Source organism: Salmo trutta, chromosome 17 (assembly GCF_901001165.1).
Source record: "Salmo trutta chromosome 17, fSalTru1.1, whole genome shotgun sequence".
NCBI lineage: Eukaryota > Metazoa > Chordata > Actinopteri > Salmoniformes > Salmonidae > Salmo > Salmo trutta.
The window spans coordinates 34,331,812-34,351,744 of record NC_042973.1 but is presented as its reverse complement, the minus strand read 5'-3'; the positions used below and the strand labels follow the sequence as shown (position 1 = coordinate 34,351,744).

General features: G+C 42.6%; 1 protein-coding gene across 1 annotated transcript in view; it reads left to right on the top strand.

The window, feature by feature from the left end:
- Window positions 1-19,933, top strand: part of LOC115151360 (WW domain-containing oxidoreductase-like) — a 265,138-nt gene that overhangs the window by 74,045 nt on the left and 171,160 nt on the right. The window contains exons 4-5 of the mRNA XM_029695274.1: window positions 7,201-7,375; window positions 15,406-15,655. Of these exons, the coding sequence (XP_029551134.1) occupies window positions 7,263-7,375; window positions 15,406-15,655 (363 nt within the window). The 5' untranslated portion in view covers window positions 7,201-7,262. The remainder of the gene's footprint in view (window positions 1-7,200; window positions 7,376-15,405; window positions 15,656-19,933) is intronic.

The following is a 19,933-nucleotide window of genomic DNA, read 5'->3' as shown; positions in this document are numbered from 1 at the left end:
TGGCACTAAGTCCGCACTCAAAGAGCTGTATATTGCCATAAGCAAACAAGAAAATGCTCACCCAGAAGCAGTGTTCCTAGTGGCTGGTGACTTCACTGCAGGAAAACGGAAATCCATTTTACCTAATTTATACCAGCATGTCAGCTGTGCAACTACAGGCAAAAAACCCCTCTAGATCACCTTTACTCCATACACAGAGATGCATACAAAACTTTCCCTCGCCCTCCATTTGGCAAATCTGACCATAACTTTATCCTCCTGATTCCTGCTTACAAGCAAAAACTCAAACAGGAAGTACCAGTGACACACTCAATGCGGAAGTGGTCCGATGAAGCAGAGTCTAAGCTACAGACTTACGTTTCGCAAGCACAGACTGGAATATGTTCCTGGATTCATCCGATGGCATTGAGGAGTTGACCACATCAGTCATTGGCTTCATTAATAAATGCATTGACGACGTCCTCACAGTGACCGTACGTACATATCCTAACCAAAAGCCATTGATTACAGGCAACATCGGCACTGAGCTAAAGGCTAGAGCTGCCGCTTTCAATCCTTACGATTATAAGAAATCCCGCTATGCCCTCCGACGAACCATCAAACGAGCAAAGTATCAATACAGGACCAAGATCGAATCCTACTACACCAGCTCTGACACTCATCGGATGTGACAGGGCTTGCAAACTGTCACGGGTTACAAAGGGAAACCCAGCCACGAGCTGTCCAGTTACGCAAGTCTACCAGACGATCTAAATACCTACTATTCGCACTTTGAGGCTAGCAACACTGAACTATGCATGAGAGAGCACCAGCTGTTCCGGACGACTGTGTGATCACACTCTCTGTATTCAATGTGAGCAAGACCTTTAAAAAGGTTAATATTTACAAGGTCGCCAGACCAGATGGATTACCAGGATGCATACTCTGAGAATGCTCTGACCAGCTGGCAAGTGTCTCACTGACATTTTCAACCTCTCCCTGACCCAGTCTGTAATACCCACATGTTTCATGCAGACCACCATAGTCCCTGACCCCAAGAATGCCAAGGTAAAGTGTTGTCGCGACATTACGGTCATTAATCTGATGACTGTTATTAATTTAATCCACTAACTATGTTTAATTGTTACCCGATTTTAAATCAATCATGTAACAATTAACTCATTAGGATTTGGGGCACCACGGAATAAGTTGTTTAGAGCGTTACCTTCTCTCGAATTCACCTATAACATCCATAAAACAGTCAACATATTAATCATAACCTCTTATCAATTCTCATTCTGAACATCGTAACCTTCTTCAATCTGCAAAACCCCCAGCTTTGCTCATTATTCAGTAATACACATTGATTTAATGATTTATTTAATAACTAACTAAAAAGTAACAGAATACACATACACCCTTTACATGAGACAAAGTTCTATAGTGGACTGACAAAATATGACCGTTTATTACACTGAGGTGGAGAGGGGGAGACAGAGAGAGAGAGAAAAAGGACATTTATCATGGATACATTCTAGGACTGTCCTCACATTAATCATATACCTTGCACATGAACCGCCGCCCGTTTGGAATAAAAAATCATGATTGTATTTACGTGTTTGAATGCCGTTCGCTGTTTCTCTGTCTGAACTAGCCGTCCTTCAGAAGAATGTTTGTTTGGCAATTCAGCGGCATGCTTGTAAGGCTCTGATTGTCCGAAAGGGGTCTCCCCTTTCCCGTCCTCTACTGTTGTTTACTCTGGAAGATAACCAGTCATGTTGACGGTTCCCATTGGTGATAGTAGGATAGTGGTTTAGATTATCTGACGTAAGACAGCTAATCAGCTGTCCCAGTGATTATCTGAGGTGAGCTTCTCGCCTCTTCCTCCTCATGTTGGTATTCAGGATTCGGACCATGATGGACATGAGCTGCAGCTCTTCATCTCTCTGATCTAAAGGAAGGTGAGTTTATTTCTTCACCTCGTTTTGAGGTTCAAAGCTTTAACCATTTCCAACATAACACTTTTCTGGTCTGAAGGTTGATTCCTTTTCCAAGCCTTTATGTACTCTTGGTAAAAAGGGTCATTTTGTCATGCTGACAAGCTCTCTGACCTCACTCGGGGCGTGGCTAGTAACTGTGCAAAGGATATCAAAAACAATTATCTCATTGGAATGTGATTTTAGTTTTCTAATCTTAAAATACTTTCATCATTTTTCACATTGTATTCACATCATATTGGATGAAAACTTGACAGATTAAGGGGTATCCTTTCCAAGTTACATTCATTTTCTACTTCTCCCCACTGACAATTTCCCACATCCCCTATGTTAGAATTATTGTTCCGTTATCCACTTTTGGACGTTAGCGTTTTGGGTGGGCAAAAGTGTCTGAACAAATATATTCCTTAGGTTGCTACTAAAGAGCAGAGAGAGAGAGTTCTCTCCTGCTTAAATTTACGACCGAGTGTGTACGGTCGACCATCCAGCAGCTCCCCCTCTCTCCCATCAGATTTGTATACCGCCCTAACAGATCCACAGATGACGCAATCTCTGTTGTACTCATCTCTCCCCTCTGTCAGAGAGAGAGAGAGGCCTGGTTACTGTCACCCACCCATCTGATCTGGCCCATTCTGATCCTCACAGGACAGTCATGACACAGTCTAAATGACTATTGCCCCGTAGCACTTACATCTGTAGCCATGAAATCCTTTGAAAGGCTGGTCATGGCTTACATCAACACCATCATCCCAGACATCCTGGATCCACTCCAATTTGCATACCGCACTAACAGATCCACAGATGATGCAATCTCTATTGTACTCCACACTGCCCTTTCCCACCCGGACAAAAGGAACACCTACGTGAGAATGCTGTTCTAATGTAAGCATTCCACGATATGGTCTACACTTGTTGTATTCGGCGCATATGATGAATAAAGTTTGATATGTTCATTGACTACAGCTCAGCGTTCAACACCATTGTGCCCTCCAAGCTCATCACTAAGCTAAGGACACTGGGATTAAACACCTCCTTCTGCAACTGAATCCTGGACTCCCTGAATGGCTGCCCCCAGGTGGTGAGGGTAGGCAACAAATCATCCACCATATTGACCCTCAACACGGGGGCCCCTCAGTGGTACCTGCTTAGTCCCCTCCTATGCTCCCTGTTTACCCACGACTCCGTGAGGGCGCACGACTCACCATCATTAAGTTTGCAGACGACATGACGGTGGTAGACTTAATCACCGACGACGATGAGACAGCTTACAGGAAGGAAGTCAGAGACATAGCAGTATGGTGCCAGGACAACAGGAAACGGAGAGCCGAGTACGCCCCATCCACATCGACGGGGCTGTTGTGGAACAGGTCAAGAGCTTCAAGTTCCTCGGTGTCCACATCACTAAGGAACTATCATGGTCCACACACATCAACACAGTCGTGAAGAGGGCACGACAACACCTCTTCCCCCTCAGGAGGCTGAAAAGATTCAGCATGGGCCCTCAGATCCTCAAAAAGTTCTACAGCTGCACCATTCAGAGAATCTTGACTGGCTGCATCACTGCTTGGTATGGGAATTGTTTGGCATCTGACCGCAAGGCGCTACAGAGAGTAATGCGTATGGCCCAGTACATCACTGGGACCGAGCTCCCTGCCAGCCAGGACATCTAGACCAGGTGGTGTCAGAGGAATGCCCTAAAAATTGTCAAAGACTCCAGACACCCAAGTCATAGACTGTTCTCTCTGCAACAGCATAGCAAGCGGAACCGATGCACCATGTATGGAACCAACAGGAGCCTGAACATCATCTACCCCCAAGCTATAAGACTTCTAAATAGTTAACCAATAGCTACCCGGAATATCTGCAATAACCTTTTTTGTACTAATATCTCTTTTGACTCATCACATATGCAGCTGTTACTGTTTATTATCTATCCCGTTGCCTAGTCACTTTATCCCTACCTATATATACAGTACCAGTCAAAAGTTTGGACATACTTACTCATTCAAGGGTTTTTCTTTATTTTTACTATTTCCTACATTGTAGAATAATAGGGAAGACATCAAAACTATGAAATAACACATATGGAATCATGTAGCAACCAAAAAAAGTGTTAAACAAATCAAAATATATTTTATATTTTAGATTCTTCAAAGTATCCACCTTTTGACTTGATGACAGCTTTGCACACTTTTGGCATTCTCTCAACCAGCTTAAACTGGAATGCTTTTCCAACAGTCTTGAAGGAGTTCCCACATATGTTGAGCACTTGTTGGCTGCTTTCCCTTCACACTGTGGTCCAACTCATCCCAAACCATCTCAATTTGGTTGAGGTTGGGGGGTTGTGGAGGCCAGGTTATCTGATGCAGCATTCCATCACTCTCCTTCTTAGTCAAATAGCCCTTACACAGCCTGGAGGTGTGTTCGGTCATTTTCCTGTTGAAAAACAGGAAAATGGTGGGATGGCGTATTGCTGCAGAATGCTGTGGTAGCCATGCTGGTAAAGTGTGCCTTGAATTCTAAATAAATCACAGACAGTGTCACCAGCAAAGCACCCCCACACCATCACAGCTCCTCCTCCATGCTTCACGGTGGGAACCACACATGCAGAGATCATCCGTTCACCTACTCTGCGTTTCACAAAGACACGGCGGCTGGAACCAAAAATCTCAAATTTGGCCAAATTTCCACCAGTCTAATGTCTGTTGCTCGTGTTTCTTGGCTCAAGCAAGTCTCTTCTTATTATTGGTGTCCTTTAGTAGTGGTTTCATTGCAGCAATTTGACCATGAAAGCCTCACGCAGTCTCTTCTGAACAGTTGATGTTGAGATGTCTGTTACTTGAACTCTGAAGCATTTATTTGGGCTGCAATCTGAGGTGCAGGTAACTCTAATGAACTTATCCTCTGCAGCAGAGGTAACTCTGGTCAACCTTTCCTGTGGCGGTCCTCATGAGAGCCAGTTTCATCATTGCGCTTCATGGTTTTTGCGACTGCACTTGAACAAACTTTCAAAGTTCTTGAAAATGTCCTGATTGACTGACTGTCATGTCTTAAAGTAATGATGCACTGTAACTTATCTTTGCTTATTTGAGCTGTTTTTGCCATAATAAGGACTTAGTCTTTTACCAAAGAGGGTTGTCTTCTGTATACCACTCCTACCTTGTCACAACACAACTGATTGGCTGAAATGCATTAAAAATGAAAGAAATTCCACAAATTAACTTTGAAAAAGGCACATCTGTTCATTCAATTGCATTCCAGGTGACTACCTCATGAAGCTGGTTGAGAGAATGCCAAGAGTGTGTAAAGCTGTCATCAAGGCAAAGGGTGGCTACTTTGAAGAATCTCAAATAAAAAAATATATTTTGATTTCTTTAACACTTTTTTGGTTACTTCATGATTCCATATTCTACAATGTAGATTCTACAATGTAGAAAATAGTAAAAATAAAGAAAAACCCTTGAATGAGTAAGTGTGTCCAAATTTTTGACTGGTACTGTACATAAGTACCTCAATTACCTCAATCATTACCTCAATCATAAATTACCTCAATCATAAATTCTGTATTGACTTGTACCTTGTGTATATAGCGACGTTATCATTACTCATTGTGTATTGTATTTGTATTTATTAAGGATCCCCATTAGCTGCTGCCACGGCAGCAACATTAAGGCAGTTATGTACAATTAAAAATATTACATGACATTACATTTCATAACACATTTCACAACACATTAAGTGTGTATTTATTCTTTGTTATTTTGTTCTACTTATTCCTTGTTATAATTCTTTATATTTTTCGACAATTTTTCTTTTTTTTCTTTGCATTTTTGGGAATGGCCCGTAAGTTAGCATTTCACTGTTAGTCTACACCTGTTGTTTACGAAGCATGTGACAAATACAATTTGATTTGAACAGTTAAGACAGGAAAACTTCCTTTCCAAGGTGACTGTGGAATTCCCAGGCTGCAGCAGCAGCAGTCAGAGCCAATGTTTCCTGGCTGTGGTGATACAGAGGAACAGAGGCCAGGGCTCTGAACTTCATGCTTTATTAAACAGAGAGGAACACTGCCTTCTTATTTACCACCAACCTGTTCTCTGGCTCTGTTATAAAAGTTTGAATTTAAGGCTTGACTTTTAAGGCAGCGACGCTGGTTACATTTCAGGCAGTGGATTTGGAGTTTAATCTAAAGATGACTTCATTTGTGTTTAAAAACTCTGGGTTCATAATTTTCTAATGATATATAGAAAGTACAGTATGTAGTATTTATGAAGTGTATGATTTGCATACGTAGGCATTCGGTAGTTAGTGTGGCGTGAGTGTGACTCTCAGTAATGAACCCTGTGTGCGTGCATGTATGTGTGCGTGTGTGTTTGGAGGCCTGAAGGTGAACGTTCACTCCAGTCCTCTCTAACAGCGTTATGGGGAAGACTCATTAGAGCCAGGGATAACAATTCACACATTAATTTTCCAGCATCCAGTTTTTAATTAATCCAGCAGGCAGTCTTAAACACAGGGTACACAAACTGCCCTGGGCCTCATAATGAATTCTAATGGAAGAAATTAAAAATTGGTAGGGTGTGTTTGGATTGTTCGACTGTGTTACTGTGGTTTCGAGCTCGCTGGAGCGACGCTGTCACCGACAAGGATCTCTCACCGCTCAGGCCGACACGGCAATCTTCACTTGCTCACACAGCACACACACACACACAAGAGGGGGAGGCCCGAAAGACACATTCCCAGATGCGATGTGTATGTGTATATGGTGAGTTTGATTGTATGGAAGTGTGTGTGTGAGTATGTATTAGATTTTTTCTCTCTCTGAGGTTGATATGATGACTATTCAAGGTGTTGGTTGTTTCTGTTGGCTGGTGTCGAAATGTATTCATTATCAGTCAGACCATGGGGGAGTAAGAGAGGAAGCCCTCTATACCGTATCACTAATACTGTATAGAGGGTCAGTAATACCCTGTCAGATCACTAATACCATGTCTCTGTCTTGGCCTACTGAGGCCTAGCAGCTGCACACAGAAATAGCACCCCTCTCTCCTTCCCTCCTTTCCTTCCCTCCTCTCTTTCCCTCTCTGCTCCTTTCCCTCTCCACCACTGTTCCCTTTTCCCTAGATCTCTGGTTACAGTATGGAGAATAGGCCCAGTGCCTATACCTTGTAATACTGGCCCTCAATGTATCATTGCTCTGTATGTCCCTCTCCTCTCCCCGTAGGCCACTCCACATCCTGATATGTAACGCAGCGGTGTGTACCCAGCCCTGGCATCTGACGGAGGATGGCCTGGCAGATCTGCCACCAAGGTCACTTCCTGTTGGTGCAGTGTCTACAGGAAGTGCTGCGATGCTCTGCCCCAGCCCGTGTGGTGGTGGTGTCCTCTGAGTCACACAGGTCCGTATTCACTGACTAAAAAAATATTATTTATAACCAGGGGTTGGAACTGGTTCAGGGAACAGAACCAGGAACGACAGTCATATATACTGTTCCAGAACAGAACCGCTATTTTAAAAGCATAGGAACCGGTTAATAATGTTATTTTACGTTTTGGACATTTTTTTCAGTCCCACAAAAAACGCAACAAAGCACCTATGCAATGCACTCACTGTCACTCAGAAACTTATTCCAGTATCTGCCTGCCAGCTGAAAATCTCTGCCAGTGTGTGCGTGTGTCGGCTACCTGCCCCTCCCCCTCTGAAGCATAGGCTACTGTAGCATACTGACGTTACAACCGTGATTCAGAAATTAGGGAGAGATTTTTAATTAGAGAAGATTAGCCTTTTCAATGCTAGTTAAGGATACTGAGGTTATCAAGTTTCACATTTGATTTATTAACTACAAAAAGGTAAGACGCGTTTTTATTTCTGGTGCCACTCTGCACACACAAGGTTGTTAGCTAGCTAGCTCTGGTCCAACATTAAGCAAACTCTCAGACGTTCAAAGACATTCAAAGTTCCTCCATGAAAGCCGCACCTCCGTAGGTATTCTGTGGGCCTAATTAGGATAATGCATGTCCTAAAAAGATGCCTAGAGCAGTAAGCCAATCCTTCTCCTCCACCCTCTCTCGCTTTCTCCCCACCTGCAAAATTTCAGTCACATCTCGCACCCTACACTTGTCTGTCCATCGCGCATGTAAACAACTAGGCTATAGCTTGCCTGCTCCATAGCAAGCTGCTCTATCTGCACTGACTGGTAAAGTAATCGATTTCAGAGGTTTAAAAAGGAACAGAAAGGAACGTTAAAAACTAGGCTGGGGCAATACTCCGGTATACGGTATAAACTTGTCATGCCCTGAACATAGAGAGCCCTTGGTTCTCTATGGTGTTGTAGGTCAGGGCGTGACTAGGGGGTGTTCTAGTCTTTTCATTTCTATGTTGGTGCTCTTGGTATGGTTCCCAATTAGAGGCAGCTGATGTTCGTTGTCTTTAATTGGGGATCATACTTAAGTTCTCCATTGTTCCCACCTGGGTTGTGGGATATTGTTTTGTTGAGTGCTGATGTGCGCTCTGTTACTTCACGGTCATTGTTTGTTTGTTTATTGTTTTGTTTAAGTCTCACTAATAAAAGATGTGGAACTCGAATCACGCTGCGCCTTGGTCCATTTATCCCAACAACCGTGACAAAACTGTATATTACAAATTGAACCACAAAGACCAGGCAGGTTTTCCAATGTCTCACAAAGTAGGGCACCTATTGGAAGATGGGTAAAAGAAAAAAGAAAAAAGGACATTGAATATCCCTTTGTGCATGGTGAAGTTATTTATTACACTTTGGATGGTGTATCAATACACCTAGTCACTACAAAGATACAGGCGTCCTTCCTAACAGTTGCCAGAGATGAAGCAAACCGCTCAGGGATTTCACCTTGAGGCAAATGGTGACTAAAACAGTTACAGAGTTTAATGGCTGTGATATGAGAAAATGAAGGGTTTATCAACAACATTGTAGTTACCCCACAATACTAACTTAAATGGCAGAGTGAAAAGAATGAATATAATATCTGTACAGAATATATATAATATCCCAAAACATGCATCCTGTTTGGAACAAGGCACTTTAGTTATACTGCAAAAAAATTGGCAAAGAAAATGTTAACTTTTTTTTCCTGAATACAAGGTGTTAATGTTCGGGGAAAAATCCAATACAACACATTACTGAGTACCACTCTTCATATTTTCAAGCATGGTGGTGGCTGCATCATGTTATGGGTATGCTTGTTATCGGCAAGGACTAGGGAGTTTTTTAGGATAAATCATGTTTTGGATATGCTGGTCATCGGCAAGGACTAGGGAGTTTTTTAGGATAAATCATGTTTTGGATATGCTGGTCATCGGCAAGGACTAGGGAGTTTTTTAGGATAAAAAGAAACATCTATAAGCACTGGCAAAGTCCTAGAGAAAAACCTGTCTGCTTTCCAAAAGCAGGACAATAACCTTAAAAAAGGGTCAAATCTATACTGAAGTTGCTTACCAAGACCACATTGAATGTTCCTGAGTGGCCTAGTTAAAGTTTTGACTTACAGTATCGGTCAAAAGTTTTAGAACACCTACTCATTCAAGGGTTTTTCTTTATTTTTAATATTTTCTTCATTGTAGAATAATAGTCAAGACATCAAAGCTATGAAATAACACATGTAGTAACCAAAAAAGTGTTAAACAAATCAACATATATGTGAGATTCTTCAAATAGCCACCATTTGCCTTGAAGACAGCTTTGCACACTCTTGGCATTCTCTCAGCCAGCTTCATGAGGTCGTCACCTGGAATGCATTTCAATTAACAGGTGTGCCTTCTTAAAAGTTAATTTGTGGAATTTCTTTCCTTCTTCATGTGTTTGAGCCAATCAGTTGTGTTGTGACAACGTAGGGGGGTATACAGAAGATAGCACTATTTGGTAAAAGACCAAGTCCATACTATGGCAAAAACAGCTCAAACAAGCAAAGAGAAACGACAGTCCATCATTACTTTAAGACATGACGGTCAGTCAATATGGAACATTTCAAGAACTTTTACATTTTCTTCAAGTGTAGTCACAAAAACCATCAAGCACTATGATGAAACTGGCTCTCATGAGGACCGCCACTGGAATGGAGGTCCCAGAGTTGCCTCTGCTGCAGAGATAAGTTCGTTAGAGTTACTAGCCTCAGAAATTGCAGCCCAAATAAATGCTTCACAGTGTAACAGATACATTTCAAAATCAACTGTTCAGAGGAGACTGTGAATCAGACCTTCATGGTGAAATTGCTGCAATGAAACCACTACTAAAGGACACCAATAAGAAGAAGATGCTTGGTCCAAGAAACACGATCAATGGACATTAGACCAAATTGGATATTTTTGGTTCCAACCGCCGAGTCTTTGAGAGACGCGGTGTGGGTGAACGGATGATCTCTGCATGTGTATTTCCAAACATAAAGCATGGAAGAGGAGGTGTTATGGTGTGGGGGTGCTTTGCTGGTGACACTGTGTGTGATTATTTAGATTTCGAGGCACACTTAACCAGCATGGCTACCACAACATTCTGCAGCGATACGGCATCCCATCTGGTTTGAGCTTAGTGGGACTATCCTTTGTTTTTCAACAGGACGATGACCCAACACACCTCCAGGCTAGTTAAGGGCTATTTGACCAAGAAGGAGAGTGATGAAGTGCTGCATCAGATGACCTGGCCTCCACAATCCCCCTACCTCATCCAAATTGAGATGGTTTGGGATGAGTCGGAGCGCAGAGTGAAGGAAAAGCAGCTAACAAGTACTCAGCATATGTGGGAACTCCTTCAAGACTGTTGGAAAAGCATTCCAGGTGAAGCTGGTTGAGAGAATGACAAGAGTGTGCAAAGCTGTCATCAAGGGAAAGGGTGGCTATTTGAAGAATCTCAAATCTAAAATATATTTTGATTTGTTTAACACTTTTTTGGTTACTAGATTATTCCATATGTGTTATTTCATAGTTTTGATGTCTTCACTATTTGTCAACAATGTATAAAATAGTAAAAATAAAGAAAAACCCTTGAATGAGTAGGTGTTCAAAAAATGGACAGGTAGTTTAAATTGGCTTAAAAATGTATGGGAAGACTTGAAAATGGGTGTCTAATCAACAGTCAACTTGACAGAATTCTAAAAGGAATAATAGGCAAAAATATAATACAATCCAGGTGTGGAAAGCTCTTAGAGACTTACCAAATAAGACTCACAGCGGTAATCACTGTCAAAGGTGCATCTAAAGTATTTACTCAGTAGTGTTAATACTTATGTTATTGAGATATTTCTCTATTTCATTTTCAATACATTTGAAAACAATTCTAAAAACATGTTTTCACTTTATTATTATGTGGTATTGCATGTAGATGGGTGAGAAAAACATATTTCATCCATTTTGAATTCAGGCTGTAACACAACAAAATGTGGATTATGTCAAGGGATATGAATACTTTCTAAAGTCACTGTACATCTCCTTTTATCATCAATGTGTATAACATGTCTAGGCCTTCCTCTCTGACCCCCTGACTCTAACTCTCCCTCGCTTTTTCCTCTCTCTCGCTCTCTCTCGGTCTATCTCTCGTCTTTATCAAGCATGTCCGTATGTGTACGGTGATCCCCGGCTGCTACAGTATGCTGTCCCGTGTGTATCCGAGGCAGTCAGTGTGCATGGGACACATTGATCCTGGCTACAGTCAGTCAGTCAGCTAGTCAGCCAATCACAATGATTGATTAGCCCCTAGCTCAGAGGGACTGGACGTATAGGCAGAGTTATTCTTGCAGATCAAACAGCAGTCATAGTACAGCCCTGCTCTGCTAGACATAATGTAGTGTAGTAGAGGCTGACGTGCATGAGAGGAGAGCAGTAGACTCATTGACAAGAGGTCAGCCCCCATACACTGACAGGGAGTGAGGAGAGTGAAGTGTGATTTGAAAGAAAAAAAGTGAAAACGACACCATATGATTGATACAGGGCCTATGAAGTTACAATTAGACCAGGCACTTTCCTCTCAAACCTGTTTCTCCTCTTTCCATCCCTCTGATTTCCCCTTCTCCTCCTCTTTTCGCTCCCCTTCTACCTATTTCCCCATATCTTTGTCTCTCCTCATCCATCCCCTCCTCTACCCCTCCCTCCATGTCCTTCCTCCTTAGTTTTGCCCTCCTCTCCCATCCCTAATCAATGGTGCCTAACCACTTCAAAGAGGGCTTAGCAGGCACAGAGAGAGTCAGTTACATACTGGTCCTAGAAGAGGGGATAGAGACCATATCTGATATTACATCTGCCATTCTGCCCGCTCCATTCCACACCTATATTGCATTCGTTGAAGTCGCTTACTTTTCGGTTTGTGTCTTATTTGCTATGACTTCCTGGTTATTTCACTTAGCCTCTCCCTCACAGGCTCTGTCTGACCTCTGACCCGGTAGTGGATTATACTCCCTAAGCCCCCTGTTGTAATGAAAAGCTGTGACCTACAGCATATAGCAGACAAGGTGGGAGGGATGAAAAGATGGAGAGACGGAAAGGGAGAGGGATGGAGACAGAGGAGGAGGGATGAGGGAAAAGGCTGAAAACTGTATCACCCCCCAACACCAGGGCCTGCAGTGTAATTGACACAATACTAATAGGTGAACTGTCTCTTACTGCTTTATACCTGCTCAAAGACCAGGAGAGCAAATGTATTATGACATCTCTCTGTTATACTGTATCTAAAACCTCCTATTGCAGCTCTCTGAAAGGGTTATGGTTAAGGATGGAAATGTTTCTATTTGTGCTATTTTCTAATCTAAAAAGACAGACATTTTATATTACTAGAAGCGTTGACAAAGTGGCGTAGGTCACTATGAAATCAGAGTGCAGCTTCATTTACATCTGGACAGGTGCAAGTTAAAACCGAGCATATTGTGTTATCAAACATCAACAAACTTGCTTTGAGAGAAACATTAGCATATTTCACTCAGCCAATTGATTTATCAACCCCACCACGTGCTAAAGCAGTTTCCTCACATGAAATATAAAGCCTGCAGATGTTGTAATTTAGCCAAGCAAGGATGTAGCCGAGACGGGACGGTAAACAAACGCCAAGCAGGCAGCTTGTAAAATCACAACAAGGAAACCAGGTGACATGTTGATTGGTGGTTTTCTAATGACTGGATTAAGATGTGTACACACACACACACACACACACACACACACACACACACACACACACACACACTTTGAGGGAGAAGGAGGGAGTGTGTTTGACTGCGGTGCGTCTCTGTGTTATTGTGACTGCATAATAACCCAGCGAGCGGTGTAATGTTCAAGGGCCTTGTCAAACATCTGGGCATTAACTGCTCTGTCGCAGGCAATTAAAGAACATCATATCACGCCCTGGATTTGTATTCAGTCAGGACCACGCTGCTAGAAAAACTCTGCAGAATGTATTCACACACAAGCACACACATACATACACACTTAAATGTTTTACTTAAATGTGTATAGCCAATGGAGATTAACTCGTGTACTTTCAATAAAGTTATCCTTGACTGGACTTGTTCCTGTAAAATGTAGACTTCTACACTGAACAACAATATAAACGCAATATTCAACATTTTCAAAGGTTTTACTGAGTTATAGTTCATATAAGTAAATCAGTTAATTAGGCCCTAATCTATCGATTTCACATGACTGTCAATACAAATACGCATCTGTTGGTCACAGATACCTTAAAAAAAAGGTAGGGGTGTGGTTCAGAAAACAAGTCAGTATCCGGTGTGACCACCACTTGCCTCATTCATCGCGACACATCTCCTTCACATAGAGTTGATCAGGCTGTTGATTGTGGCCTGTGGAATGTTGTCCCACTCCTCTTCAATGGCTATGCGAAGTCGCTGGATATTGGCGGGAAGTGGAACACGATGTCGTACACCTCCGTCCAGAGCATCCCAAACACGCTCAATGGGTGACATGTCTGGTGAGTATGCCGGCCATGGAAGAACTGGGAAATATTCAGCTTCCAGGAATTGTGTACAGATCCTTTGCCACATGGGGCCGTGCATTATCGTTCTGTAATGTGAGGTGATGGTGGCGGATGAATGGCACGACAATGGTCCTCAGGATCTCATCACAGTATCTCTGTGAATTCAAATTGCCATCAATAAAATTAAATTGTGTTGGTTGTCCGAAGCTTATGCCTGCCCATACGATAACCCCGCCGCCACCCTGGGGCACTCTGTTCACAACGTTGACATCAGCAAACTGCTCACTCACACAACGTTGATAAAGGGATTCATCCGTAAAGAGCACACTTCTCCAGCTTGCCAGTGGCCATCGAAGGTGAGCTATTGACCACTGAAGTCAGGTCAACCCTGGTGAGGACCACAAGCATGCAGATGAGCTTCCCTGAGATGGTTTCTGACAGTTTGTGCAGAAATTCTTTGCTTGTGCAAACCCACAGTTTCATCAGCTGTCCGGGTGGCTGGTCTCAGATGATCCCGCAGGTGAAGAAGCTGGATGTGGAGATCCTGGGCTCTTGTGGTTACACGTGGTCTGTGGTTGTGAGGCTGATTGGATGTACTGCCAAATTCTCTACAACGACGTTGGATGCGGCTTATGGTAGAGAAATTAACATTCAATTCTCTGGCAACAGCTCTGGTGGACATTCCTGCAGTCATCATGCCACTTGCATGCTCCCTCAAAACTTGAGACATTTGTGGCATTGTGTTGTGTGACAAAACTGCACATTTTAGAGTGGCCTTTTATTGTCCCCAGCACAAGTGCACCTGTGTGATGATCATGCTGTTTAATTAGCTTCTTGATATGCCACACCAGTCAGGTGGATGGATTATCTTGGCAAAGGAGAAATGCTCACTAACAGGGATATAAACACATTTGGGAACAACATTTGAGAGAAATAAGCTTTTTGTACGTATGTAACATTTCAGGGTGTCACATGGGTCGTCGAAAGGGGACCAAGGCGCAGCATGTAAAGTGCTCATATTTCCTTTATTTATGATGACACTTAAACAAAATAACAAACACGACAGCCAACAGTTCCGTCAGGTACATCGACAAAACGGAAAACAACTTCCCACAAACCCCAAAGGAAAACAGGCTGCCTAAGTATGGCTTCCAATCAGAGACAACGAAAGACACCTGCCTCTGATTGGAAACCAGACCCGGCCAAAACCTGGAAAACAAAACTTAGAAATAGAATACTAGTAAAACCCCACATATAAACAGAAACCCCAAAACCACCCAACACAACCAGCTGTCCCGCCCTGACCGCTCTACTAATTAAATTAGTAGAGCGGTAGAGCAAATTACCTCTTACAAGGGTCAGGACGTGACACAGGGATATTTTATTTCAGCTCATGAAACATGGGACCAACACTTTACATGTTGTGTTTATATTTTTGTTCTGTGTGGTTAAACAAAGTTAATCTTGGTTCCTCCCTCTCCCAGGTTTACAGACCTGCTGGACCAGTGTGGTAAGATGGACCTGGCTGTGCTGTCTCCTCCTCAGAAGGACTACTGGTCCATGCTGGCCTACAACCGGGCCAAGCTGTGTAACCTCCTGTTCTCCAACGAGCTCCACCGACGCCTCGCGCCCCACGGTGTCACTGCCAACGCAGTGCACCCTGGGAACATGATGTACACGGCCATCCATCGTACGTCGTTCTTCACCCTGGCTTGCCCCTTCACCAAGTCTATGGTAAGGAAGCGGATAATTAAGTCTTCTGGTGTTAAAAAGATGGCCATGTAGCGTGGCTGTCACTATGTGGGTTAAACTAGATATGAGTGAGTTATTTGTGTCATTTAATAGATGGCTTCTTGGTTATTGAGTTGTTTGCTTATGGCTACTGGAACTGACTGGCTGTTTTGGAGAGTGGGATGGATGCTACTGTTCATGGTCCTCATACTTTATTCTGTAGTCTCAACTGTCCCTCATTAGTCCAAATATTAGTCTTGGCATCTATCTGCGAGAGGAGAAGAGAGGGAATGATGGAGGAGAGGAAAAGGAAGGAGCAGCTCTCTGGAGCAGTCAGGGTTCAGGGAGAGAGTGTGACTTTCACAGAGATGGCGAGAGAGAGAGATATTCACTGGCTTGTTTTTCTTTTCCTCTTCGTCCTGTCTTTGTTAGTTTAGCTCTGAGAGTGTCTGCTCTTCTCCTTGTGGGGGTACATATCATAAACCGTTACTGCTTGGAGACTATAGTGTTACGGTATAGTGTAGCTACTGCTCTCTTTTCATACAGTGCTCACATATGGCTTTCCAATCATAGATGTTTTATCCATAACCAGCTCCCGAGTGGAGAATGTATTATCATCATTATAGGTTATAATAGCAGATTTGACACACCTCCTGTATATCCTCTCTCTTTATAGATATTATCTCCATATGTTCTATTACAACTCAGTCTCAATGCATGCCTTTCTTTGTGTAATGTTGATATGCACACAGGTGATTTTAAAGGGAAACAATGTATGTACTTACATACTTTTTACTTATTACTGTCATGGATATTTACAATGTCATTACTATGGTGTATGTGAACTATAAAATGTACCACTGTGATTTATCATCAACTACCCTACAGGCCAAACACACACACACTCCTGCTCTTCAAGACTTCTCTACTAATCCTGCTACGCTTGACTGTAGGCCGCAAGCTGCTGTTATATAGACTGTTACATCACTGCATTAGCCCCTCTAGTGTTTTCACTGGAGGCAGGATGGGATGTGGAGAGAAGCAGTGTTTTAGTGAATTGTGGTTGTGATGAATGATGTTCGATAGGCAGAGGGAGTCGGGCAGAGGGAGTCGGGCAGAGGGAGTCTCTCATCAGGTTTTACTAAACACTACTCTGTTCCTCTTGCTCAACTATTATCTGCAGCTACCTGATGGCTTGCTATGGTCCCCAATGAGTCCTGAATATGCAGCCTAGTTTCTCCTCCAGACCAGACCAGGGCGGGGTGTTTTCCTAATTAACTAACTAACAGTGGTGTAGATGTTTGTAAATATTAAAGGACAAAGGTAGCTAGCTAGCACTGGTAATTAAATCCTGGTGTGCTGACACAGCGCTTAGCTTAGCGTCCTGTGTCTGATAAAGACCACACACACACACCATATATACATACACACTACACACCCTTAAGCTAAGCATTTTGCTGTTATTTAAATCAGAGGTTGATAAGGCGTCTGAACGGGTACCCTCTTTAGCGCCCCAGCCTCTCCCCTCTTTCCCCACATTAAGGCTTAATAAAACAGCGATATTATTTCAGTTATTGGGAGCAGGGATATGAGCAGGGATATGAAGATGCTATCGTTTTAATTGCTAGCGTTTGCTTACGGGATCCGTGGAGATTGTTCCAGGATGCAAACATAAACAGAATGTCTACTCAAAAAAAACTATCCAAAAGCCCCTGTGTGTGTCTGTTGTGCAATTAACTGAGGCTTCGTTTAAAACACAGGCCTGATTTATAGGACCACAGGTGGAGTGGTACACACACACACACACACACACACACACACACACACACAGACACACACAGACACACACACACACACACAAGGTACAGACAATCACTGAAACACCTGGAGCTACATCTGTCTGAAAATATTTTATTTGATAGTTGTTAAAGCGGGTTAATGTCTTGGATCATTAGATTCTCTCACAGACTACTGTATAGACTGGTTGGTTGTTTAGCAACAAAACCGACTCGTGCGCAACTATGCTGCAAACAGACAGGGTTGGGGTTGGCGTTAGATTATTGACAACATGTGAACTACAGTGGCAAGAAAAAGTATGTGAACCCTTTGGAATTACCTGGATTTCTGCATAAATTAGTCATAACATTTGATCTGATCTTCATCTTAGGCACAACAATAGACAAACATAGTGTGCTTAAACTAATAACACACATAATATGGTATTTTTCTTGTCTATATTGAATACATCATTTAAACATTCACAGTGTAGGTTGGAAAAAGTATGTGAACCCCTAGGCTAATTGAAGTCAGGAGTCAGCTAACCTGAAGTCCAATCAATGAGACGAGATTGGAGATGTTGGTTAGAGCTGCCCTTCTCTTTAAAAAACACTCACAAAATTTGAGTTTGCTATTCACAAGAAGCATTGCCTGATGTGAACAATGCCTTAAACAAAATAGATCGCAGAAGACCTAAGATTAATTGTTGACTTGCATAAAGCTGGAAAGAGTTACAAAAGTATCTCTAAAAGCCTTGATGTTCATCAGTCCACGATAAGACAAATTTACTATAAACGGAGTAAGTTCAGCACTGTTGCTACTTTCCCTAGGAGTGAACATCCTGCAAAGACGACTGCAAGAGCACAGTACAGAAGGCTCAATGAGGTTAAGAAGAATCCTAGAGTGTCAGCTAAAGACTTACATAAATCTCTGGAACATGCTAACACCTCTGCTGAAGGGTCTACGATACGTAAAACACTAAACAAGAATGGTGTTCATGAGAGGAAACCATGGAAGAAGCCACTGCTGTCCAAAAAAAAAACATTGCTGCATGTCAGAAGTTTGCAAAAGAGCACCTGGATGTTCCACAGCGTTTCTGGCAAAATATTCTGTGGACAGATTAAACTAAAGTTGAGTTGTTTGGAAGGAACACACAACACTATGTGTGGGGAAAAAAAGGCACAGCACAACATCAAAACCTCCTCACAACTGTAAAGTATGGTGGAGGGAGCATCATGGTTTGGGGCTGCTTGGCTGCCTCAGGGCCTGGACAGCTTGGTATCAGCAACGGACAAATTAATTCCCAAGTTTATCAAGACATTTTGCAGGAGAATGTAAGGCTATCTGTCTGCCAATTGAAGCTCAACAGAAGTTGGGTGATGCAACAGGAAAACGACCCAAAACACAGACGTAAATCAACAACAGAATGGCGTCAACAGAAGAAACTACGCCTTCTGGAGTGGCCCAGTCAGATTCCTGACCTCAACCCGATTTAAAATGCTGTGGCATGACCTCGAGAGCGGTTCATACGAGACATCCTAAGAGTATTGCTGAACTGAAACATTTTGTAAAGATGAATGGTCCAAAATTCCTCCTGAACGTTGTGCAGGTCTGATCCGCAACTATCAAAAACGTTTGGTTGAGGTTATTGCTGCCAAAGAAGGGTCAACCAGTTATTAAATCTAAGGGTTCACATACGTTTCCCACCCTGCGCTGTGAATGTTACACGGTGTGTTCAATAAATACATGAAAACTTAGAATTGTTTGTGTGTTATTAGTTTAAGCAGACTGTGTTTGTCTATTGTTGTGATTTAGATGGGTTCACATCATTTTTCTTGCCACTGTATATTTTGTCTCCAATGTTTTTTGAAAACATAAATACATGTGCACAATGAATGAGCACTTGTTGCCTCTACAATACAGTGGGGGAAAAAGTATTCGATCCCCTGCTGATTTTGTACGTTTGCCAACTTACAAAGAAATGATCAGTCTATAATTTTAATGGTAGGTTTATTTGAACAGTGACAGACAGAATAACAACAAAAAAATCCAGAAAAACGCATGTCAAAAATGGTATAAAATGATTTGCATTTTAATGAGGGAAATAAGTATTTGACCCCTCGGCAAAACATGACTTAGTACTTGGTGGCAAAACCCTTGTTGGCAATCACAGAGGTCAGACGTTTCTTGTAGTTGGCCACCAGGTTTGCACACATCTCAGGAGGGATTTTGTCCCACTCCTCTTTGCAGATCTTCTCCAAGTCATTAAGGTTTCGAGGCTGACGTTTAGCAACTCGAACCTTCAGCTCCCTCCACAGATTTTCTATGGGATTAAGGTCTGGAGACTGGCTAGGCCACTCCAGGACCTTAATGTGCTTCTTCTTGAGCCACTCCTTTGTTGCCTTGGCCGTGTATTTTGGGTCATTGTCATGCTGGAATACCCATCCACGACCCATTTTCCCTGGCTGAGGGAAGGAGGTTCTCACCCAAGATTTGACAGTACAT